We start from the raw sequence: 27,221 nt of genomic DNA, 5'->3' as shown, positions 1-27,221 counted from the left end.
GATTGCATAGAAAATAGTGTTTGACTGTTAGTTTCTCTGTTCGAATTATCGAAAGATATGGAAATAAATTCTACGATTCTAATCATGAAAGTAGTTGTCAAAGGTCGGCTCAAGTTAGGTACTAGTATTTCAACATTGAGCTTTATAACTCAAGGGAAAGACAGCCAATGAGCAAATACAAAGGGAAGAAAAAGCAAGAATGAAAACTGAACAAAGTAATGAAAATAGTAAACAATGATTAACAATGAAAACTAAATTAATTTGCACATTAATTCGCTTCATTTGTCAATTAAATTACAGGCTAAACAAAGCAAATTAACCTATTGCACCAATAATCTGCTATTTGAGTTTCAATAAAAGGATCAGAAGAAAAAAAAACAGAACAAAATGAAACCCTTTCAACAATTTGTTTGACTTCATTTCATGAAAAAAATGTCGTAAAAACTAAACTTTTAGATTAAAAAGTGAAATAATGAAAACAGCAAAGACATTCTCAATCCTTTCAAAATCAAATCAAGTTTAATTACTTTGAGTAAAACAGATTATCATCATTTAATGCAATCAAATGATGCAACAAAGTTAACCCAAAATTATGGTCAACATTTGTTTTCCTTAAAGAATCACGTTAATCGTTGAAGGAAGCCAAATACAAGAGTTAAGATTATTAGAGTCGAGAAAAAGGTTGAATAAAGATGAATCTTGGAATGACATTCATCTTCAAAACTAATTATAGTAAAGAAATGATAAAAAAGACTTTTTCATCCTTTACCAATCTTAATAAGAGTTTAATGATGATGATGAAAGTTGAGTTTGATGATGATTTTGGTGGTAAAAATGTCAATGAAAATGGCATTTTTATGAACAAAAAAGTCACACCAGAAAAAGTTGTTGACACTATCAAAATTGATTGACTTTAATTAAAAAGAGGAAAAAAAGTGAACCCAAAGTTCGCAAATTATTAATTGATGATTAAATTGATTTGCCTTTTTGCGTGATTAAATGTTTACCATTAAAAGAACGACGAAGAAGACGAAGAAGAAAAAGGATGAAAAAATGTCAAATGAAACCTTAAAGTAAAGAGAAAGTTGATTGAAGGGAAAAGAAGTTTGAAAATGAAAGTTGATTCCATTCAATTGAATCATTTTATTCTGATTAAAATCTCTCTATTGATCGTATTTGCTAAACATTTTTGATGGAAAAAATTTTTCTTTTACTTTTTGTTCTCTTGATAGACCATGGAATTGAGACAATTACTTTAATTGGTAAAAGTTGATTTTCCATTTTAAATTGCATTCCTTTTTAATTACTGTCTCTTCAGATTAAATGGTTTTCCAATTGTAATTGCTGGTGAGATTTCGAGTGTTAATCTTGGCCAAAGCAGGCAAAGACTGGAAATCATTTGAAATTGATGAGCTTTGACATTCATCTTAACTGTTCATTTAACCTTTTTTTACCTTTTTGTGTTGTTTTTTTGTCTTCCCTTTCAGTTTACTCACTTTCTGTTGAGACATTTGTCAAAGTTGGAACTGTTCTTCTTCTCATTATTTCCATTGCAAACAAATTATCTCGTTTTATCCCATTTCCATCTTTTCTCATCATCATCATTCTTTCCCTTTACACCTTCCAACCTTCTTATATTGAACAAGTTAAATCGACCAATTTTAATCTTTGAGATTGCATTTGATTGACTGTCTCATCTAACCAACAAATGGCTTGTTCAACACTGAACCTTCCATTCACAACCCATCAACACTCAACTTGAAGGTTACAATAAAATTGACTTCAACTTTTCCTTTACATTTTTCATCTTTTCACTTCATTCTTCCAAGCATAATCCAATGCTATTACAATACTTTCACTCCCAGTACAGAATTATTACCTTTTATTATTACCACATTGACTAAACACCTTTCCAGTGAAAATTCACCAATAAATAGAAACAAAAAGTTTACCTTCAAGGTTGATCAAAATCTTTCAACTCTTCGCATCTAACCTTATAAACCAAAAACTCATCAACTGAAACAATTTGATTGGAAGCTTGATTAAGAGCGACACTTTTCTTCTGCAGAATTGCTTCAAGCAATGAAAGATGAAAAAGGTTGTTGACGTTGTTTTGTTTTGTCCAGTCTCGAAATTGCAGACAAGAAAAATTGTCCAACAAAATTTCATCAATTTTTAGGCAAAACAAGAAAAAGATGAAACCAAAAGAATACAGACGTTCGAAAAGCACATAAAACGAAAGATAAAAAAACGATTGATAATCTGTCTGAAATTACCGTTTATTCACTTTGAAATTCAAAATTAGATGAAATTTTCAATAATTTCCTGACATGTTAACAAGCATGCTAACATTGTAAGTGACGATTGAAAGGCTGAGCGCAACTGGAAAAGTTTAAAAATGAGTTTTCTCCAATTTTCTGCTTGGAACAATTTTCTAGCTCAATTGTGACTTGGAACTGAGCAGTTCGTCGTTTCCTAACTAAATGACTTCAATTTCCCAATTTTATTAATATTTACAATCATTTCGTTGTCTTCATCACTTTTTGCTTCGTTATCATTTGTAGCATTTAGTTTGAAAGTTTTTTTCGTATTTCATTTCCTTGTACTATTCTGTTGAATAATGTTCATTTCCGTTTGCTGATTCGATATTAAATCATGTTTTGTCTGCTTTTGTTTTTCATTTTCATTTATGTTTCCCATCTTTTTGTTGTGCGCGAAAAAAGCTGTTGATCAAGTTGCGTAAACATGAAAGGCAAGGAAAAACAAAAAGTTTTATCTCGTAACCTTAAACAATCATTATCTTGTCATCTTTGTTTGCCTTTTGGTAAAGATTGATTATCAAATGATTGTTGAACTTTTGACAGCTTATTCAGTTGCAATCCAGTGTGAATATCATCATCACCAGTGAGCTTTCAAATTGACTATTAGAAGAACGAACAAGACTGAAGAAAGTGCTAAAAGTTGTAAGGCAAGTTTCATTCCCTGTTCAGAGGAAGCAACAAAGTTAATCAATTAAGAAGTGTTTGTGACTAAATTGGTAAATAAATTGAATCTGATTGAACAACTAAAGAAAATTTCATGCTTAAAGTGCTGAGCAAAAATGAAAACTTTCAATTGTGATTTCCAAGTTTTAGGATTCATAGGAAAAGATATTAAATTTTGATGAAATTGACGAAATGGTGAGTTAACGTTGAGAGAGTAAGAATTATTCATAACAATGATAATTGAATTGTTTCATTTTACATTTGGAGAAAAGCATTTTACAAACTTCATTCTTGATTAGTTATTTAAATTGCATTTTCATCTTTTTGTCTTTCACTTGAATGTAAATATTTTTACATGATTAAACCTCTCGAGCATTCTAATCAAAACATGGGAAACACAGGAAAACTGGTTAATTTTGGGGCAAATTTTGCTTTTTAAGTTGCTCTCAAATATTCATGTACTCAAGTTACTTGCATGTAATTTGAATTCATATTTAACTAGACAAAAGTCTATCAACTCGTGGACTTATCCAAAGAAATGGTTATTGATATTTGAACCGGGAAAATGGAAAACTCAAGTTTACTCATCAATGTATCGAGTAAATTGATGAAATTCAAGTCTTTATATTCAGTGATATTAAGAGCATAATAATAATTGGATTTATTTTTCAATATTGGAGTTTCAACGGAAGTTTAGAGGGCGTTGTTCAACTAGATTTTCAGCTTTCGTTAAATTTTTTTGGAAAAATGGAGGTTTTTTGTGTAGATAAACTCTGGAATGAAAAGATACAAAGTGATTCAATATACAATTCGAAAGTGTTTTGTTTAATTTCCATTTTGAAATTGATGAAAGCAGTTGAACTTTTTTTGAGAGCAGTCTTTTTCCATGCTTTCAATATTTGCATGTGATTTCTAAAATGAACTTGAATCTCACGAGATTAAAGGGTTGACTTTTTGTGATACAAATGAATATTTGGGATACACGCGAGAGGAATGAGTCGCCTTGAGCTGATAACTTACAATGAAACACTTGTACATGATATTCAAACATTATTTACACAGAGATGATCTTTTGATATAAGCATACAATATTTTGATGCAATTAATACAATGCTGAACATTTTATTTCTCATCACTGGAAACTCCAAGTTTACTGTGAATCAATACACCTTACTGGATTGATGCATTCACTTCTTGAAAGACTGCCTTTTTCAACATCTACATCTGAATTTTTCGCTTGAAAATCACTTTCAAACTGTTATTTTTACGATCTCGACGGATTTTAACCCATGAATGTAGTTCAAAAGCATGAGCACGAGGAATTTGCGAAGCTAAGTAGTATAAAAGTCCTACTCTGGTAAGCATATTATTTTACACTTCGGGGACGGAGCAGACAATGCCAACATCCGATTAAACTTTTTTTCACCAAGTCTTGAAAAGATAAAAATGAATATAATAAGGATGTCTATTATATCGATTAAGGCCTTGAGCGTCATTTTGGAATCTCGAATACTTTTTACTCAAAGCTAAATTTTGCTGGTTTTTCGAAAAACGAATCTATTCCCATTTTAGCATTCGGAGAGCTACACTGTATGTCAATTCTGTCCCAGAGTGAACAATTTGTCCCAAATGGAGACTTTTATACATTACTGAAAAATATCGAAATCTGAATTTTGGCGAGTCAATCTAATGATGGAAGTGTTTTACATCATGAAAGGTGGAAACAAGTTTACATTTTTTGGCTTTTACTGCTTTTTAATCTTACCATTATTTAAATTGTCTTGTTGATTATTTCCTCATCTAATACACTGTTAAAAATGTAATGCTACAACTTTTGCATAAAAAAGTCATTAATGTAACTTCATTTTGTTCCTGTGTTCAACCACACAAGGTGTGTAAGTAAGATAGTTAAAAGTTCATAACAAGTTTCGCAATTGATTTTAAAATAAAAGGATAAAGTTGGGTTTAAAAATTTGATAAACAATATTTTGTAACCAAAGGATAAACAATTAACTTTGAGGGGAAAGATAGCCTAATCTTGTGCAAGCCTGGCTTTTGACTCGAGGGCTAAAAAAGCTCTTTAACAAAGATTAAAAATTCATTCGGTATTCTAGGTTTCGCCACTTTAATGGTAAAAAAGTTAAATGCGATTAAATGAGAATCAAAAATCCTTTAAATGTTAATCTGTCTAAATCATCAAGCGAATAGTTCGAATAGACTTTTCAAATTGATTTCCCGAAACGATAGAATCAATAACTTGAGCTTGTATTCAAATTTATCGGCTCTTAATATTTGAAAATTGATTTCGCATTGCTTGATCTGAAAATGATTTCGTTTTGGAATTTTTCTCGATTTGAAACTTAACAAGACTCAGTTGTATAAAGGTGAAATGACCGATAACTTTATTTCACCAATGAATGATTTGCACAATTGATGGTCAGTATTCAGATTGGAAAACTCAATCTCCAGAGAAATTTATCGCCACTCAAATCTTGAGTAGCTTTTTATTCAACTTCATCTTGTATGTATTTCTTTACTGAAAAGTTCATTTTTCCGAGAACAAAACCTATTAAGTTTCTTTTCCACTTTGACCGAATGAACTTGAAACATGAGAATCAAATGTTTCTTTTTCTTCTCTGTCAAACCTTAAAACTCGACAATTCAAAGCATATTGATACAATTGACTAACAAAACCAATAATGTTAAGAAATGTTTCAACTCAATTGAGAGGTAAACCACAAGATTCATGTTATCAAATATACATATTCATCTCATCACAATTTGAAACGAATTCCATGAAATTGCAAAATATTCACCGATTCTTTCCAATGAATAACAAATATTGGACTTTTCAAGCATAAATATTCAGTGGAATGAACTTTGATTTTCTCGAGAAACTGACCATTCTAAAGTAATATTCAAGGTAAAACTTAAATTGACATTGAATGGTTGCTGAGGCTGAAGATTGAATTTGAAGTGAAGCAATTCATTTCGTTATAAACTGTTTTCAATTTTGACATTTCAATGGTTTTCGCTTGAATATTCCTGACGAAAGAGTTATTTTCATTTCTCAATTTATTATTAATATTATCTAATTAGTTCATCAAATTGCTTTTTTGTCTCTAATTATTTGCACATTTCAATGCGTCTTCTTTTGCTTCTATTGTTGGGTTAAAAATGTTACCAAAGACTGAACTTATTATCGATTAGCTTGAAATTATGTTTTGCGTTCAATTTGACAACTCATAAAGTGTTCAGTAAACTGGAATCCCACATCAACATAACAATCAATTGTAATTTCATGAGTCATTCATAATTCATTGGAAATGAAAGAAAGGGTGAAAAAAATAACAAGTCAATGTGTGAAGAGAAGAGGAAAAGGAGGAAAAAGGTCAAAACTCTGAATCAAACTCGGAAAAACAAAAGAAGCAAAATGTTAACCAAATCTGTCACAGTCATGTGGTTATCAACCCTTTCCACATGACATTAAACATTCAATTATATTATTCCAATGTCTCTTCAAATTTTCCATTTTCATGCTCATTCATGATAATTATGATAATTTTTCAATTGAAGTCGACAAATTGTTTGACCTTTTAAAACCCAGATTCATACACTCAGTTAGATAAATCTGATATCTTTTGAAGCGTTAATAACACTTTAACAAGTTTAAAACAACTAGATGATGGATAAACCCTACTGCTAGAAACTTTGCAAAATGATCGTTTTATCCGGTCAGTCAAAGTGTCTAATTCAGTAAATTTCATGACCTCAAAGTCAAAGTTAATGATCTTTGTTAGTCAGTCTCTTGAAAGGTAACCTTGATAGTTAATACGTCTTTATCGGTGTTTAATGATCAGTAACGATAGTACCGATCATTTTATCGTTTTATACTCTCAAAAAATGACCCCCAAATGTCAATTAGAGGTCAAATAACGGATTGAGCTTAAATGACCTTGAGCGTTCGAACTAATGATTCTTCAATCTTTGAAAGTTCATGGTTCAAGTTTGAGGTCTGTAGCATCAACTGTTCGTGAGTTGGGCTGCAAATAGGTAAACAGGAAGAATTAATAGACAAAACCATAGATATTGATAAGCTGCAAAACCAGGTCTTGAGGTTAACTCACTGGGGACAATTCCAGAATCTGTCGATGTTTGGGCAGAATTGAGTTCAGCAGGTTTGATAAGGCCGATGCATATCAGGAAATTATTGGCTCTTATTTTGCTACAATGTATTGAAAAAGGATTACAATTTTCAGATTTTTAGTGGCAGCAAGATGGAGAAACGCCTCACTGCATTGACCGAAGTCTCAATCTTATTAGGACACACTTTGGTGATAAATATTAGCCGTGCATTGCAAATTGAATGGCTTGCTAATTCATCTGATCTCAACCCATTGGATTATTTTCTTTGGGATTATATCGATGATCCCGTTCGGTAAAGCAATCTAAAAACTGTTATTCAATTCAAGAGTTTGATCATTGAAAAGTTTAATTTGGTGACTAACACTATATTGATTAATACAATTGTAAATTTTGAAAAACGAATCGATGCTTGTTTAGCTAAAAAAGGTAAAATTTCGTTTGTCATTTCAAATAAAATCGCATATCGAATTATATATCAAATTTGCAAGGTCATCGAAGGTCATTCAAAGACCAAACAAACTTTTTGTTTTCTTTTGTTACTCTTTTTATGGTATAATCGTGGTTCAAACATGTATAATCTGCACACTTCATTTTCGCGGTCATTTCTATCAGCTAATAAAGTTTGAAAAAAGCAAATTGATCGACAAGATTCTCGATTGGACCATTCGAATCATTAATCATTTCGACACTTAAACATTTGTTTATCGATGATAAAATTTGTGGTAATTTTTACTTGACAGTAATATAATTTGGCTCTCTAATGCATAATTATTGTGAATTTTGCATACATAATCTGTTAACATTAGTAATGAAAAATAGATTCCCAACGAAAGGAGAAAAAAAAGAAATGGATTTACATTTTTACCTTATAATTACATTATCAATCATTGAAATGACCGCATATGATGATAGAGCAAGTTAATTAAAAGAAACAAAAGTATAAAATGGATAACAATTCTGTTAACAGAATAATCAATCTAATAGATAATTTCAATTCATCAGTGCTCTAATAAACATTAATCTAACCCATCAGCATAAACAAGTTTACTCTTCAATTCAATATTTACTTTGATCCATTCACCATTCAAGTGATTTCGATATTAAAAGCCAAACCAGAACGAAAAGAAGGAAAAAATGAAAGAATGAAAAAATCATCAATAAAGATAATAACAATAATTTACCGATTTTCGATTGAGAATAATATTATACAATTGGATGCATTTTCATGGTTCATATTATTCCCTTTTGTTAACTCTTTTGTTACCTTTATCTAACATGAAGCATATTCCATCATTCCAAATGTAACCAAGGTAACGTTCCAAGAGAAATACTTTTCTTCATTATTTTCCTCTTTTCACTCAGCTAATTTTGTTTTGTTTATCTGACCCTCGATGGTGAACATCATTTTTATGCTGATTATATCGATAAGCATTCAAGAGTAAATCAACTGCAAAAACTATTTTTTCTTCTTTTCCTTCATTCTTTTCCCACTTTTATATACTTCCATTAATCCTTCTTTAAGCTCATCATCAATTTATCAGAATATTCATACTGACAGGATAACAATTGAAAATGGAAAAATAAGATAAATAAAAGTGTGAGCAAAAGGAATGGAAAGAAAAAAGAGAAAAAAGTCTTCCATGATCAGAATATCAAGACAATTTCGAGAGAAAAAAGTTTTTGATTCTCGAAATTCTGATAAATGTGCTTTGGCCAACCTTGAGTTTTCCATGAATATCAACCGAGTAAAGTTTGTACAAGTTTCGAGCAAACATTTGGAAATCAAACAAGTTATAAAAGAGTAACATTTGCTATTCATGGTCAATGTAAACTTGACCATTTGTTTTTCATCAAAGAATAAAGATAAAAGCATTTTAATCTCTTTTTTACCATTCATTTGCTTCTGTTTGTTTAACGGAAATTACATTTTTGTTTCTCGATGTTTTTTTGCAAATATTAAACAAATATTGTACGTTTTCGGGTTCAAATTTGTGTGGATTGGAAAGTAATAAAAATGAATCAACTCGATAGAGTTCAATTGTTGTTTACCAATTTTTCATTCTTAAACAAGTAAAGAACTTGATTTGAGGTAAAATAACAGGGAAATAAAAAGATGTGTTTACATGAATTGAAATGCAACGAGAGATGAAAGAAAAGGGAAAAAATATCAAAAACAAAAGTCAATGCAAACAATTCTGGTTCAACAAATTGAATTCCTTATTTTTTTATCTTCACTCAACTCTCAGTTATTACGGTGGATAACAAGATACAATATTTTCATATTTACAAATGCAAATAACTTCTCAATGATGTTGAAAGGAAAGAGCTTAAAAGGAAGGGAAAAAAGAGATGAAAGAATTACAATGAAAGATAAAAAATGTGAATTGGATGAAATTTTGAATGAAATAGAATTTTGTTTTCTATCAAAAAATTTCAACATCAGCCAAAGGTCCAGTTATTGTTTTAGCAAACAATTTCATGCTCAATTCTGTCCAGAGTTTGGATTCAACTGAACAAACAAATGCTGAGTTGATAATCTGAACACGAATCTTCAAATTCCAATTCAATTTCACCTCAATGCTAACGTCTTTTGCGGTTGAATTTTCGTAAAAGTAAGTGAAGATCAGTCTCACGAAGACCATCAAAGTGATCATCAATTGTTAGTGCGAAGCCCTCATCTTCTTAGCTTGTGATCAAGTCTTGTTATGCTCGATCCATACGTAAGCATTTCGCTAACTGTGGGAACTTTATTGGGAAAATTGAACTTCGATTAAATTAAATTTCGAATAACTTTTTTGTTTTATTTTTTCCTTCATCGAGATGCATACGAATCTCGATTTGAAAAATCATTTGGAAAACATTTGAAATGAATGATTTGATACTTTTGAATCTGGAAATGAAATCTATCTGTTGGAGTGAATCCCTGGAATAATCATTTGATCATTTAGCTTTCTCATGTTTTTATCTGTGGTTAAACATTTCGTCCTGAATTAATGATAACATAAATTCAATTTTTTAAAAATTTCAACCTTTTTCTCTTCTTTTCCATTGAGAAATGTGAATATTAAATATCAAACATGTAATGAAATTTTGATTATCAACAAACTTTTGTTCCAATAGAAGAGGGAATGGAGAGAAAAAGGAGAAATTCTTTGCTTTTTCCTTCTCTGATAATTTCATTTTTTACCTTTTAACCCTGATCAGAATTGATTTTCACTTTGAAAAAGTAAAAATGAAATAAATCATTGGTAAATACAATTTCATGGGAAAGAAGAATAAGAATCAGAAGGAGAAAAGTGAAAAGAGAAAAAATAAATTGTTCAATATTAAAATAATACTTTACTCTTTGTAAAGTCTTTCTTTTGTTCAATTCTGATGGAATGTCAAAGTTGATAGAAATTCAAATTGAGAAAAGCAGAAGAGAGAAGAAAATTTTGCAACAAAAAAAAGTTATTATTGTTATTCAATTCACTTTTTTTCTTCTCTTTCTTTTCTCTTTTTTTCACTCACTTTTTTCATATTTTATCATGATATTATTATTATCATCATCATTATCATTCCTATTATTACTATCATTATTTATACATTGAATTGAATTTCATCTTTTCGTCGCTCAAATAAACAAATAAAACTCGTAATTCATTTAACCCCGTGTAACTTGCCATGTCCAATGTCAAGAACTTATCATTATTCATAGTTCACGATAATTTATTTTGATGATGATGAATGTAACATTTAATTAACCCTTTTTTATCAAACTCAACCCAAAACAGTACTTGAAGTTTCCATGTTGATTTCAAAGGAATTCATTCGGAAGTAAAAAGATTTTCTCTCCTTATATTATATTATTCAGTGTATTGTAACTTTTCTATTGTTTTACTCGAGTTGAAAGCGTTATCAACAAGCTTTAGACTAAATTTTTTCATTAAATATGAGACAAAGATGTAAAAACAGAATTCTTTGGTAATTCTAGCATTTCAAGATCAACTTGGGCTGAAACAATGATAAGATTAGGTTAACATCTCCTTCGCGTTTAATGATATTCACGAATATTTGAGTTCCAGTTTTTTAGCTAATACTTATGTCCAAGGGAAGATGTCGAATAGTGAATAGCAAACACTGTGGTTGATCTTATGCTGTACGATAAGGAAACACACATATTCTTTTAACAACCTGAGCTATGAAAATGTAATTAACATTGCACATTCGAAAAAGTTTGAAATTTGATAAAATAACCTTCAAATTTCATTAGAAGGTCAAATATGGTTTGACCTTAAATGACCTTAAGCTACGAAGCTTATAACTGTATTAGCTGCAGGAGCTCATGGTTTACATCTCAGGTCTGTAGCAGCAACCGTTCGCGAGCTATTTCTACAAACAAGCGTACTGTGTAAAAAAAGCACCCAGTATCATAACTAAAAACTGTACATTGAATTCTAAATAATTTTGATATTTTATGACAGTTCCGCATATTTTGCGCAATGTGAACTAGGTTCAATGAGATATCAAGGATAACAATAGGGAAAAAGACATTTACTGTGCCACAACCGATCCAAAAAGAAGGTTCTACTTTAATGACTCTTCATAATTATACCCAAAATAGAGAAGAAGATTGACCTTGAATGACCTTGAGCGCTAGGGCTCTTCAATCTGTTGAACCTTTTCACGTCTGCATTCTGTAGCATTGACTCTTTGTGATTTATGCGGGCAAAGAGTCGTAATAGGAATAAACTCCCGGTACTTCCTGACATCAGGATATATTGAACACAGGAATGCAAAAGCTTTGACTTTTTCACAGACAGAAACTTAAATGGCTGGTACTTTCATTTTCAATTGTTAGGCTGGCGTGACGCATTGAGAGAATACAAAGAGAGAACAAAGGTTAAAGGTTTAGTGGTTGACGAATCAGTTTGAGTTTGGCTTTGAATACCACAAAAAATTCCATAATGCAGAATTTTTTTTAATATTGCTTTTCACATCGGTGAAGCGAAAGCTTGATTTTCTTCTTTAGTGAGCTCCTCGACTTTGATAGCCTTAGATCATATAACAATGAAAAGCTTTGTAAATGTGTGCAGTTTCATAATCGATTCGTCAGCCTGGAATCGGAAGTACTTATAGAAATGTAAGAAATAAAAGAGAAAAAACAGTCGTTTTACTGCATTAGAAACTTTTTTTAAAGCCGAAAACAAAAGCTATTAGTAACCTTCGTTAAAAAGTTTTCATTCAACTTTTAATATCTTACTAAATGAATAGAGTCAAGCTTCTAATGTTTCCTTCATTACTATTGTACTCAACATCTTCATTCATCCATCCTTTTTATCGTCATTATCTTCATGTAACATCATCAACTCTATTCATTCTTCAATATCATTCCCAGCCTCTAACAGAATTGGATAACAATAATTTCCATTAATTTTCAGGATTATCAAAAACTGAGTACAAGTTAGATGATAATTCATGTTGACAATGAAAATAAAATGAAGAGAACAAGCAGATAAAAGAACACACAATCATTGTCATTATCATCATAATCATCATCATCAATCCTTGGTAATACAACTTGAATCTAATCACTTGTGGTTTATCCAACCTCAAATAATAAACTAGTCAAGAGATATAATTATTATTTTCATTTTTTCTTTTGCTTTTTCAATTTCGATCAACAATTTTTCATTTCTCCAACAAAATTTGAAAATCCTTCCCTTCATCACTGGGAGTGAAAATTATAACTTTTGTTATCAACATTAATATGGGAAAATTGTTAACAGTTCAACATTAAAGATGAACTTTTTTTCAACTTTTCGTATTTAGAACTGTAACTTTTTCTTCTATTCGAAAATCGACTTATTTTACTTTCTTGCCTCAATGAAGTAAATCTTTAAATGCTTACAACTTTATCCATATTTAGATGGAATAATTGGCTTCTCTTTGAATTTCCTTTTTTCACTCTTCTTTGTTCAACTAATATCATCATCATTTGCTAGTTTATACAAAAAGAGGTAAAAATATCATCAAACTAAAAGATTATCAAAGCTAATGAGGTTGAAATATTGCATGGAAAAGTAAAGGTAAGATTTGAAATAACATTTTCCTACCTTATCAAGTAAACAAGTTTAATGAAAGTAAATTCATACTCTTGAAGCTGTTTTTTGTACTCTTCATCATTCACTTGCTTTAATACTCAATCCAGCCCAGTCTTTATAATATTCATCATTAACATGATTATCATGGTTATAATAATAACTAAACTTGAAAGTTAATGATGTTTAAAGGTGTAGCTCAATATTATCGGATAGTCAATATTATCAACGAAACAATTCTCAAAAAGATTTCTTAAATTTTCGATTTACCAACCTCATGATTGTGATGAAATCTGTAAACGACATTTTTCTTGAATCTTTGTTTCTAAAACATTTGCTAGAGTTTCAAAGTCGTTGAATGGAAAAAATCATAAAAAAAAGAAAATCGGATTCGCATTGATGTCTATCTCGAGTATCTCAGTTTTAATTAACAATTCTGTTTCCATTCAAGGCTGGTTTATGTTCATAACCATTTCTTCAAGAAAACAGAGAAAATTGAATTAACATATTATTTTCAGGGTGGAGTTGATATGGAACATGATGAAACAACTGGGAGTAAGAATCTTGTATCTTCAATTTTAATTAACCTTTCAATTTCGGTTCAAATTCAAGATTAAACATTTCAATATAAATTGAATAAACTTTTTCGTAATCATAATTTTCATAATTATACTTGGAAATCCCTTGCTATGGCAGTTCTACCTGTCGAGTATCTTCTAAGCCGAAACAGATTCTTTCGTTTGAATGGTTACAAAAATCGTATTTTGATTCACACACTTTCACGGTTTTTGTAAGCCTCAACAGAAGACAGACTGACACATTAGAAGTGATGCAACAACATCGAGTTTATTCTCTGCTTGACTCCAAAGAAGTTTCACAATCAGCATATTCTGAGGAACTATGGTTTCCACGTAAATAAGCGATTTGGCGTTCTTCTTCTAGTAACTTTTGTAGTAGCTCGAAGAAAAAATAGAACGAAAAAATGTTGAAAGTAAAACAAAAATTCACCAAAAGTTTACCAAAATTCGATATTCGAATGGTGAAATTATTGCCTTCAATTCATTCCACCAATTGATTGATGAATGGTGAATTCACATTGACTGACATTTTGCATGGACCACATCATGAGCCATTAATTTTGGTCAATTTGAATGTTGAAACGATTCTTGTCCGATTCACATGTGAAGCTGAATGTCATTGCATTACATCTTTCCTTGTTCTTCAACTGTTCGTTGAGGTGGCAAAAATTGTCTGCTCAATATTGGGATTGCCAGACAGAGTTTGAATATGTCTGTATGTTGGCCAAGGAAACTAGAAATTTGGTGGAAAAGTTGAAAAAGAAAAGGAAAAGTTGAATTTTGACAAGAAATGAAATTGATGTTGGTAAAGACAAATTGAGAATCTGATTTGTGAGTTTGAAAAAAAAGAGTCAACTCAAGTGCATGAAATGGGCATAGACTGGTAATGCTGGAAACAAAAGGAAAAGTTGGAAAAGAAAAAAATGTTTGATATTTTTTTTGTTCATTTTTTTCTTGTTCTTCATTTTCTCTTTTGCACCAATTTTTTTCCTTCAATTTCATCATTTAAGCCAACTTTAGACTCAACTATTGGCCTCATGAAAAACAATAATATTACCTGCCAATCAACAATGGTAAAGTTGAATGGAAAAAGGGAAAAAAGTGAATTTCTCTCGAATCGAAAAGAAAAAGTTTCTTCTTTTCTCATATCAACAGCTTTTTGCTTTCATGGAGAACGATAAAGTTGAACCATTTTTACCAATAATTTCGAGCTATAATTTACTGTTGATCATCACTTGGAGTTGAACGCTTCATTGTACATTTGATTGCTCAGTGAAACGAATTAATCTTTAAATTCATGATTGAAGCCTCAATGGTCAATCCAGTCTGATTCAAGACTTAATTTGCATTTTCCTCATTTCAATATTTTCTTTCCATTATACATTCAATTGTTCAATTGTTGATGAAAATTTGCTTTTTTATCTTTTTTTTCATTTTCACTTTGTTCTGAATTAAAATCTAATTTAATTATTTCATCCAATTTTGTTTGACTTTGCTCTTTTATCATGCTTTTTGTTCCAACTCATTCATATCATTATCATTTCCATTTCATTGTTGTTATGGAAAAGCAAAGGAAATTGTTTATTTATTTCATCCTTCGACTTTCATTCAGAGTTATTTGCTTCAATTTATTCGTTTTGACATTCATTTAAATATTATGAGTTGAACAAATTAAAAATATAAGCAATAATATCATTATTAATAATGGTGATTATAAGATGAATATCTGTATGAATTGAATTACTGAAATCTAATTTTCCATTCAAACTCAACTTTCATTTTGTTGCTTTATTCTGATGACTATTCATTTCATGAATCAATTTACATTTCAAGATTTTCATGATTAAGACAGAATTCATGAAATGAGAAAAATCAAGATTACCTTTTCTCATTACAATTTATGTTGGAAACTTTAGAAAATTTGTTTTCGAATCAAACATTTTTCCTCAACACTTTCAACAGTTTTTATGAACTTATGTTCTTCAAGTCAAGAGTGATTCTTGAAATGGAAACACAAACATGAGATTAATCTCGAAGATGGAGAATGATCGACTTTTTGGTCGTCAGTTGAAAGACAAACGATCAACTTAATTAAACATCCAAAGTGAATATCGAGACTAACTGGGCAACAATGAGAACAGCAATAGAGTCGAGTCTCTGTTCGGAGAATCAAAAGTTAAAGTTTACCGGAAAAGTTTCTTCCACTAATTGAGTGAATCCAATTTTCACTGTTGAAGTTGAATTTTTGGTTCCAACATCATTTCTTTTCCAACAAATTAGAAGATAAAGTCAAGTTGAACCCACTGAATATCATGAACAGTTCTTTTCAATGGAAATCAAAAAGAAACACAACTTTACCTGAGTAACAACTTTCCTCTCTTGAGACTAATTCACCTTTTTACTTCAACAATTTTTGACCTTTGCTCGACTAAAAAATAGAACCATTTATTTCAATGTTGTCAACAAAATCAAAGTTTATATGTTTTCCAACCAGAAATTATTCAGATTATTCTTTCCTTCAAATCAACTTCAATCCATAAATTTTCATTTTCGATTAATGAATGACTTTATATTTAGAAAGAAACACAAAAATATCCAATCCAGTTTGGTGAAGCATGAAATTTGTATGAATCCATAAAGAAACTAATGTCCACTTTAATTGAACCAATTCACCTTTTCTCGAGTCTTCTGTGTTTACATTTGTAATATTTTAAGGTTGAAATCTGTTCTTTTTCTTTCCTTTCGATCAATCATTTCCGAACAAATTCATCTCATATCAAATCAGATTATGAATTGATAGACTTAGAGAATGCTCGATGAATTTTGTCTGAAATTAAAATTCTTTTTTTCTTCTAAAAATTCTTGTTCTTTAACCTCTTAATTTGTCATTTAGTCAAGAAAATGATAAGTTGACACTTGCTTTAACCAGATATCACTTCAGAATTAATCTTCTTCTTTATTCATTTTAAACAAACTTGTTGTTCCCATGAATATGTATTCCTAATATTTCATAACATTTATTCATCAATTTTACCAACTCTAACCATTTCTAATAATTAATGATCAAAGATTCAATTTTTAAACAAGTTAACAATGTTGCCAAGAAAATATTACAAGAGTTGAATAATTATTCAACTTATTTACGCTCTAACTCAGATTCCAAGCTCAGATTTTTTTCCAATGAAAGGTCAAACTAGTGAATAATTTCGATCGAAATGAAACTTTGATTCGTCGAATATTTTCCTTTAAATATTTTTCCTTTCCAATGTTGAGGAAGGAAAATATTTATCAAATTGAAAATAAATAACAAACACAATACAATGATGAACATTAAAGTGAAACCTTTCAAGTTATTAACAAATTTTCAGCATTTTGCTTGACAAAGTTCTGAATGTGGGAAGAGAATCGAGAATGAAAAAAGACTTTTCTTGAACAATATCAATAAAGGTTAACAGCGAATGATCAATAACAAATACTCTTCTTGAATAACAAAAGATTGGCCGAAAATGATTAATCGAATTAATAAAGTTTATTTTTATGAGCGAGATTCACGAAAATTTCAATGGTGAGAAAAGTTGAAAGTAAAAATCAAATAATTTGTGAGATCAAATTAGTTGAAATAATGGGCTTTAAAGTTAGACTATTAAAGGTAACACAAAAGATTCAATGAAAAGGTTCAACTTTTGTTGTTCAATGAAAATTCAACAAAATTTTGAGTCGAGTTTTCATCTTTTTTCAAAGGTCATCAATGATGAAAGGTGAAGTTGAACAAAAACGGCAATAATGATGATGAGCTAATGATAAAAGATTGTTAATGTCGCTCGTCTAACGAATGGAAAATTCAGATGGAAAACATGAAAAGATAATTTTATTAAGGAAACAATTCTGTATCACGTTTTTACTATCAAAACTTATCATTTCTGGACTTTATCTTTATCATCATCGTTTCGTTTCTTTACGTGATATTTTCATCTCTTTTTCAGTCTTTTCATGGTTTCAGTTTGGCCAACATTTTCTCAGCCTTTAGTGTTGGTAGTTTTTAAAACTGTTGCAAGAGAAGAATAGAAAATAGAAATAAAAGTTGAATGGAAATAATTTTAAACGAGTTTTCCATCTCAAATTGAATCATAACTGAATTGAAATTTATATTGAAATGAATTTCTTCGTCTTTTCATCGTCACCTTGCTGGTTCTTTTGTGAGCAAAAATATTGTAATGCAACTTGGAAACAGTTGCGAAAAGAGAAAAAAAGAAAAAGAAAAATTTTGTTTCTATGGAAATTCTCATTGGTTTCCAGTTGGAATGTAAATATCAATACTGACCAGACAGGGATTGCAACTAATCAATTGTCCAGAGTGTCGTATTATCTCAGGTGAAAAGGCGAGAAAAGTTTATATAAAACTATTTGCTTTTATTGGAAGAAAATCTTAATCTTTTAAACATTTTTTTCCATCTTTTCAGCCTTTATTCAGCCTGGATAAACATTTCATTCAAAATCATTTAACATGAAAAAGCCGACTCATGAGAAGAAATTTTGAATTTTTCCAAAGTTCGACATGAAAAATTACGAAATGCTGAGAGTTGAAACTGGCACTTGCTGGGAGGGAAAATTAAATTCCAACTATTAATTGTTTCTGTTTTGAAAATATTGTCGAAATTGATCAATTTCTTGTTCGTTTTTGAACATTCTTCTGCTCTCATGACTTTTCGTTTCTCATGAATTTGCTGATAAGAAAAGATGAAAATGAAATGTTTTGAGATTAAAGTTGAAAAATGGTTTGTCAGGTAAGGCAGAACACAATTTTATCTTTTCATCTGCAAAACTGGAATCACAAGAATGGACGAAAGTAATTGAATGGTAAAGTGCAAAATAAAGGCGATTGTGATGAATGAATGACATTCTGTCAATTCATCTGGAAAAAGTCAAGTCCACTATTTATCATGAGCCTGTTACACCTCGAAATGTATTTTGCGTCAAATGAACATTTGCTTTTACTCTTCATCTTCACCTTCAAGTGATGGGGTAAAGAATGGGTTTACAGCTTTAAAGTTGAAAAGCAAGTCAAGTCTTCTCGCTGAGACTCTTGACTCAAGCAGATTTTTCAGGGAATAAACAAAATTTTCATTCCAAACAATTTTTTTCATCTTCTTTTCTCAATCTTTCAATTGTGAATAGTTGAAAGATGAATCTCTTGTAATGATGATAATGTTGATGATAAATAAAGGAGTCAATAGTTCCAAGAAAGGAAATGAAAAATGATAACAAAACGAATTCTCACAGAATTTACCTGCTTTCTGAGTCAATCTCATTTTGAACCTCAAAGGAGTTCAGGTGTGCATTTTATTGGATCAATTTTGATTTGATTCAATTGATTTCATACTTTTCTGACAATCAAAAAGAAAAACTAATATTCTTGTCTTTCTTTTTTCCGCTCTTTTCTCGTAATTACTTCAACTGGAAAAGTTGTCACCTTTTTCAGTGTCAAAGTTTAACTTTAATTGCAATTTTCAACATTTTCCTATTTCAAATTACCATGACTTTTGCATTTATTAAAATTCATTGCTTCAAAGTGTGCAAAAAGAATGCTTTTCCAGTCAAAAATTATGAGCATTCACTTGAATTATATTACAGTTGAATGTATTCATTGAGCAAAAAAAGTATTTTTACCATCTTTTTCAGACTAGCAAAGTTGACAATCATTTATCACAATGTAAAGCTTCTTCATCAACCAAACTTTGCATGATTATTGAAATAGTTGAGCAAATGAGTAAAAAAGTTACGAAAAAAAGAAAAAAAATGTGTTTAAGAAATTAAATTTTTCGGGCGTAAATAAATGAGCTGAGATGATACAATGTTGCATGATGAATCATTTGGAAATGTAATTAATCTTGCAAAGTGTTTGCTTTGTTTAAAGGATTGTCCAACTTAAGTCCTAAAAAATGTGTAAAAATGAATGTTCGTTAACGACGAAGATTTTGAGCTCATCTCGAGCTCTAAATCAACTTAAAACAACATCAACAGTCAAATATATTTTACAAGGGAAGGTGCCTAAGTGGTACGGTCCGATTCGGGAAATTTTATGATAAATCGATAGAAATGTGTGCAAAAACATGTCAGGTGAAATTTTAGGACTTGCAAATTTTCGCTTCAATTTTTATTCAAGTTTTCAATGCTTTAAGTCAACTTTGCCCATGAAAAATGACCATTATGAAGCTGTGAACAACATTCATTTTGTTTGCTTTTTTATGAAATGTCTTTGTTTTTGCCATTTTCAGCTTATTTCAATGGGTCTGATTAGACTTTAAAATAGAATAAAAATTGAAGCGAAAATTTGCAAGTCCTAAAATTTCACCAGACATGTTTTTTCACACATTTCTATCGATTTATCATAAAATTTCCCGAATCGAACCGTACCACTTAGGCACCTTCCCTTGTTAGATGTTTTCTTGTTCAGTTCAAACTCGGTAATTAAGTTTAAATAAGTTCATTGGTTTCCATGCAAAAGTGTTACTTTGTAATTTGAAGATTTTCTAGATTTGTGAAAAACTTGTTCATTCTAATCAAATTTTTCTTCATCACCAGGTTTCATTAAACATTTTCTGGTTTGATCAGACTTTTCAGTTCGACAAGATGAACATCTTACTTAACTTTTAACTTTTATTTAGAAAATTTTCTTCTCGAGAAATGCCTTTTTTCGTTTCAAAGTGAATGCAAAGTAAACGTAAATCAAATGGAAGATAAAGTTTAATCACGTTCGAAGAAACTTTTATGATTATTACTTGAAATCAAGAACTGTATTCAGGGAATTTCAATGACCATTAAGAATTGTTGTTAAATATTTCAACTGAAATCGCTATATTCACTTTCATCGATTATCATTGAACCAACAATAAGCTTTTACCAAAAGAAATGAAAGTTTCATTGATTGAGACAACTTTTCTCGACTCGTTTCACAGCTTCAATCCGCCTCTTTGAATAGTCAATGTTATTTTGTGATTAACAAGCAGCCATTAATTTATCAAATCAATCATAATTACATTAAGACGATGACAAGTTGATAAGTTTCAAATTTCATAAATGTTTCATTTTCCTTTTGTCAGCCTTTTGAGCCAAAAATTAACTGATCATTTTGTTGAGCAAAATGAACGTGGAAAAAATGAGAAAAGTCAAATTTACTTACAATAATTGAAACAGTAAACATCTTGAAATGATAAATTATTATTGTTAACTTCATCGCCATCATTTCAATGTTGAAACACTTATCATTCCAATTCTCATGAGAACTTTTTTCGTCACTTTTTTGCTCTCAATAATTTTACTCGGCAGATTGTTCAAAGCCATGAAATTGAATGAAAAATGTCAGGAAAAGAAGTTCAGTTTCAATGATAACTTCATTTAAACTGTTCAGTAAAGTTCAACATTCATTAAAAGTATCGACATGAATCGTGAAAAAATTAATTCGCAGTGAACAAAATTCCCTGAAATTTATCTCGTTTCACGATCAAAACTTCAGTTGCAAATCTGTTAATGAAACTTCAACTTTTCAGATTTTCCATGAAACGAAATTCTTTTTTTTTCTTAATCGAGACTTTCGTTGAAACGATGAATTTGCTTCATTTCCTATTAATAGCTGTAACTGACAAATCATTTGGTGAAAGTCTTTTTTCTAAGCTTTTCACCTCGAGGAAAATTTACATGAATTCAGCTAGAAATTTAATGCATGTTTGATGAATCGATATTTCAATTTGTTTTTATCGTTAAGTTTATTATTCAAAGACGAGAAGAAAAAAGAATAAGAATTTTTATTCCTTTAACTTGACAAAACAATTGGAATGGTCATTATCAAAAAATGATGCTTTAAATGATGCAAGTTTGGTTTTCAGGGAAAATATCATCACAATAGCTTAAGGGTTTAATGCTGTTTCTGTGTAAGTGTTTTTCATCTTCTCCTCCCAGTCTTGGCTGGAATAACCTTTTCTGCCTTCTCATCATGTTTCTGTGAGTTTTTATCATTTTTTTTGTTGGTTGAAAGAAAAATGATTTTCAAGTTTCTTAACAAGCTTATCAAGGATAAACTTGTTTATACTCTTTTTACCTGTTTTATATATAATTTCATTTTTATCTGATTCATTTTATCAGGATATCATGGCTTTGGAGAATGATAAAGTTTCAATAGTTAGATTGAAAGGTGCAAGTTTAAAATGGCAAGAAAATGATTCATGTTAATGCAAAAATAATACTAAACAATTACATTGTGCTTTCATTGATGTTTATAAAGATTCTTTCAGTCAATAAAAATAGCGTTAATTGATTTTCAGTTTTTATCAAAAAACAATTTACAAAATTTTAGATGCTTAATACAATTCTTATTCAGCTAGAAATGACGTTGAATGGATTCTGAACATGTCTGTAGAAAAACCATTTCTATGTCTAATTAGTTTTGCTGACTTTACTTTCATTTCCCTTTGACTCTTCTTTTTTTTAAATTGTCTAAAAAGTCGATTCTGTTCCGGACATATAGAGGAAATTTTAGCTAATCTTTGACACTTGGATCTTTGGGCTCTCGGATGGACAATCGGCTTGAAGATTTTTTGAATTTGATACTTGTTTGCTATATTTCAAGGTGAAGGTTATCCAAGGTCATTTTTGGGATTCCCTCCTCATAGTTTTAGAGGTCTTATAAAGGTCACATCATTTTCGGAATATTTAAATTTACTGATCAAATTGTAACATCTCTGGATTCACATTAAGACTGGGAAATTGTCATCTAATCTTTTCGGTGTCAGAAAATCTTACAGATCATATTGCAAAAATCAGTTCATGATCTAATTGTTAATAAGATTTAGATTATATTTTTTAGGCAAATAAATAACTTCTGACCCTCCACTTTCCGAAGTCTACACTTGACGGAATCAGACTAACTTTGATGATCCAACCTACTCCAGTTCCAACAAAGAGAAACTCTTCTCTTTGAGTCGCAATCATAATCGATAATTTTGACGAATTCTTTCAGTCTGAATTCTGAGGTGAATGACTTATTTTGAAAGTTTAATTTCGAGTTTGTAAAGATATTTGATGAAGATTCAAGAAATGGTTTATCAGAAAAGAAAGCGAGTGAACAGCAGTTGGCCTTTTGATATTTTACTTGAACATTTCATGAGACTTATTAATACAAGGATCCAATTAGTTTGGTTTGTAAATTGGCTTCTTTCATTCATATTCAAGAGATTACTTGGAATCTACACTTTTCTTAATGTTTCACTCTTTTACCTTGTTCATTCTCCATCAGATATTTTCTTGGTGTCCAACCCCTTTTCTTGAACATGATGTACACTCATGAGTATGATGGTGATGAGAATGATGAGAATGGCTGTTTACGATAAACATTTTTTTTCTTTCTTCTTCTTCTTTTAACTCTTGTTTTATGTATTTTCAAGTTTAGAGGTTAAAGTGTATTTACTATGGTTTGTATGGTTGGTAGTAAGGCATCATAATGACGATGATTACTGTTCATGAAGATGATCCAACTCATAATGTTAATCATATTAGGGGAACATAAAAATACTGATAATAATGTTAATAATAATGATAGCGTGAAAAAGTACATCAAAGATCATCATTATCTTTCTATTCTTGGTTTTGTCTTCTCTTCTTCTCTTTCATCATCATTTTACTCTCATCTCTTCTCCTCAAAATTAACCTTAAGTATTAGATAAGGAAAAATTTCATTTTCATATTTTCTTTTTGTTCCCATGTTGAGATATTTTTACTTTTGTTTCGTCTTTACATTATTTCATTTCACAGTAAAACAGTTGAATCTCAATGATATCTCAAAGTTTACTTTATAAGCTAATGAAAAACAAAAGGCAAGGTTAAAAAGGTAAACTGAATCAGCGTGATAAAACTCAACTTTCTGTGCAACTGCCAAATTTGTATTCTCGGTGAACTTGACACATGAAGAAGAGGATGAAAATGATTATGATTATGATGAAAAGGATAAAGTTGAGGATGAAGCAAGTAAAAGGAAGAAGACGAGACATTTTGTTATTAGAATCGGGTATTAAATTGAGTGGAGAGAAGCATTAAACAGAAAAGGCTTCAAGATTATTTAATTCTAATATATTCTGAGTAACACATTGGTCAGAATTTATTCAAGCTCATTGAAAGACAGAAAGATAACTACATCATCATCATCATCATGAGAATCACTTTTGAAAAAGTGTAAGAAAAGCTGAAAAGTAAGTAGCTGGGAGTGAGGAAAGATGACGAACTAAGGGAATGATGAAAATAAAATTAATGATTATGATGATGTAAGCTTGGGAAAGTTGTTGATAGCGAGAGAAACAAGAAATAGGCATTTGCAAAAGAAAAGGTTATCTTATGCTATTCTCACTGGGAGTGATGCTACCGTTTTCAAGTCTAATAAAAGCAGATTCCAAGTGAGCTTAGACTCTAAAGCATTCTTATCCACAAAAACATACCACACGCTCACGTGAAGTATCGCTTAAATCTATAAGCCTCAAGCTGTTATTCATTATCAAATTCCAACTCCCAGCTTTCACTCCCACTTAAACTCCCAGCCAACTCCCAGTCTTGCACTTTCAGTTTCTCCTCTTAATTAATTTACTTTCATTTTATATTCACTTTTTCACTGAGCACACTTGCCATGCATTTGATAACTCATTATATTAATTTGAACATGATTTCAAGCTTTACTTGCTTATCTTATAACGGAAGGTAGGCTGAAGAGTAAAGATGAAGCAAAAAAGAGCCTCTCAAGATATTTCCGTTTCATCAGATTAACAATGCTATCATTATCATCATCACCCTTATCTTTGGCAGTATTTAGCTGTTATCTTACTGCCGCTCAATTATGCTCTTTCACTCCCTGTCAATGTCCTTTCAACGAGAAAACCAAAGCTCACAATTATAACGAGACTGAATAAGTTTTTAAACAAAATCCTACCAGATTAGTTTCAGGTTTTCTTCCTTTCACTGTTTCTCTGGTTAATTGATCACAACCACTATTCTGGCCTTATCATTCCCTGTTTATCCTTCCCAATCAGTTCTCATCATATAAATAATATTTTTTTATCCCTTCTTTTTCTTGCCATACTCATCATCATCATCATTACGCTTTCCTTTCTTAATACCCTCACTAATATCATAATAATGTATCTCGACTGATTCGACTCGCGTCATCCTTTTCTTGTCTTTTTACCTTCACAGTTATTCCCAATCCCAGTATTCATTCCCAGTCCACGACCATAATCATTATCATCTTGATCATCGGTGGAATCAATTGTTTGCTTCAATTATTTGCTTCGTTTTGTTTCAAATCATTTCCTTTTCACTCCATTTACAACATGGCACAGTCAAACTTGCCAACAATTGATTCAACTGAACATGAAAAAAGTTGAAAAAAAACAGCAACAAAAAGGTGAAACATAAATGACTGGAAATATTCAAAAGTCAAGCTTTATCTGTTGAGCAATTTGAAAGCATTAAACTCACAAACTATTGAATTACAAGCAATTGAAATACATGGCGAAACAATTGTCCTTTCATCAATTTTCCTTTTCATCTCATTCAGATAGCATTCTGTTAAAACAACATTGTCTTTATCTCTATCATTACCTGGTCTTCCTCAACTAATGAACCTTACTTTTTCAACTTCTCTTTTACAACCAATTTCTTTGCCAAAACTTTATCTCACTTTTCACCTTGACATTCTCAGTTACTCCCTGTTGATGTTATCTCATCACTTTTGATTCAAAACAGAGAAACCAAACAAAAACTATTCAGTTTTATGAAAACTCGAAATAATAATAGAGTGAGAACTATAATAACGATAATGTTTATTAACAGTCAAGAGAGTAACAAAAAAATGGTAAACTTTGACAAAACAATGAACGTTGTCTATCATCATTAGCTATGAACAGAATCATTATTATCAACAGATGATAAGGAGAAACATGTGCATTCTGACAATGAAACTGAAAAGATTTCATTGCAAGTTGACTCTCATCTTCCTTTGTCTTTCTTATTCTTCGCTTATTATCATCATTTCAAGTAATAGTATTATCAATAAGTATCAATTGGGATGTTGGTAAGGAAAAAAGATTAACAAGATATTAATAGAACCGGATATTATTGTGATAATAATGGTTTAGGATATTTTTTTATCTTCTTGTTTTGACAGTTTACTCTCTCTCTCATCATCTTACAGAGCTTTTATAAATCAATATTTCTTACCTTTTTATCTCTTCTCTTCTGTGTTTACTCATCTTTTTTTCGTCTCATTTTTTTTCTCTTCCCTAACAGAATCATCGTTTCATCAATTTTTTCGTGTTGTACCTGTAGACATGACAGTTACAGAAGGCGATGATGTTGAACTTGAATGTACAGTTGGCAATCAAAAAGGCTCCGTTCAATGGAGTAAAGATGGTTTCCTTTTAGGTAATTTTATTTAAACCTTCAACAATTCAAATTTTAAGACAAATTGAAATGAAAATCTTGAAGTGTCGTCAGATTCAAAGGGAAATCTGAAGAGCTTGAGTGATGATCGGTTTCAAAGTTCATTTTTATCTTAAATTTGAACATTATTCTTAACTGAATTTCTGCATTCTTCAAAATATTACAAAAAAATTGAGCTTTTTGTCTCTTAACTGCCATCTATCGCTATTTTTTATCGTAGTATTATTGTGAAAATACATTTTATTATGATGGGCGATTTCATCAAAATCAGTTTTCCAATGAAATCCTCAATTTAATCGATTTCTTTCGGAATTAACAAAATTAATAGAAGAAAATTTTATGCAATTTAAAGAGCCTACCTAATTACCTATTGCTTCGGGTATTGTACTGGGCGTTTTTTCTACCTGTTTGTACTCATAACCTACGAACAGTTAATGCTACAGACCACTGACTTGGACCTCCCGCAGATTGAGGAACTATAAGTTAGAACACTCAAGGTCAGTCAGTAATTTGCCCAGTGAGTAAAAGACATTTGCACATTCACTTCTATCGTAATAACATTATCATCCACCCAAAATCAGAACGCTTAGGTGAGGTTGTCTATTTTTGCGTCGCAATTTGCATAGGTCTTTCATTTAAAGTTTTCAATTATAATAGAACCCTTTTTTGACAACAATCTTGAAGCGGATTTTTTTATTGTATGCTTATAAGAATTCCAGGATCTTTTTAGAAGTTTCAAGGTCATTTGATGCCCTTCATTGGCGACTGGCAATATTCATCAAAAAATGGCAATTTATTTATTTGTCTATTATTATTACTAATATCTCAACTCATAAATCGATTGCAACTTCAGTTGCTCATTGAGCTTAATGAGGATTCAAAACAAGACCAGCAAAAAAAATGCAAATTGAATCTAATGATGAAATTTAATCCACTTTTGCAACCCTTAAATACAC

At 30.4% G+C, this 27,221-nt stretch overlaps 1 protein-coding gene across 1 annotated transcript in view; it reads left to right on the top strand.

The window, feature by feature from the left end:
- Positions 1-27,221, top strand: part of LOC107361925 (nephrin-like) — a 66,104-nt gene that overhangs the window by 17,038 nt on the left and 21,845 nt on the right. The window contains exon 2 of the mRNA XM_015928877.3: positions 26,113-26,247. Within this exon, the coding sequence (XP_015784363.2) occupies positions 26,113-26,247 (135 nt within the window). The remainder of the gene's footprint in view (positions 1-26,112; positions 26,248-27,221) is intronic.

The sequence above is a fragment of the Tetranychus urticae genome, chromosome 1, assembly GCF_039701765.1.
Source record: "Tetranychus urticae isolate SD_2017Ah chromosome 1, NJAU_TeUrti_SD_1.0, whole genome shotgun sequence".
Classification (NCBI taxonomy): Eukaryota; Metazoa; Arthropoda; class Arachnida; order Trombidiformes; family Tetranychidae; genus Tetranychus; species Tetranychus urticae.
Note: the sequence above shows the minus strand (reverse complement) of the source record. Positions and strands in the feature narration are given on the sequence as shown.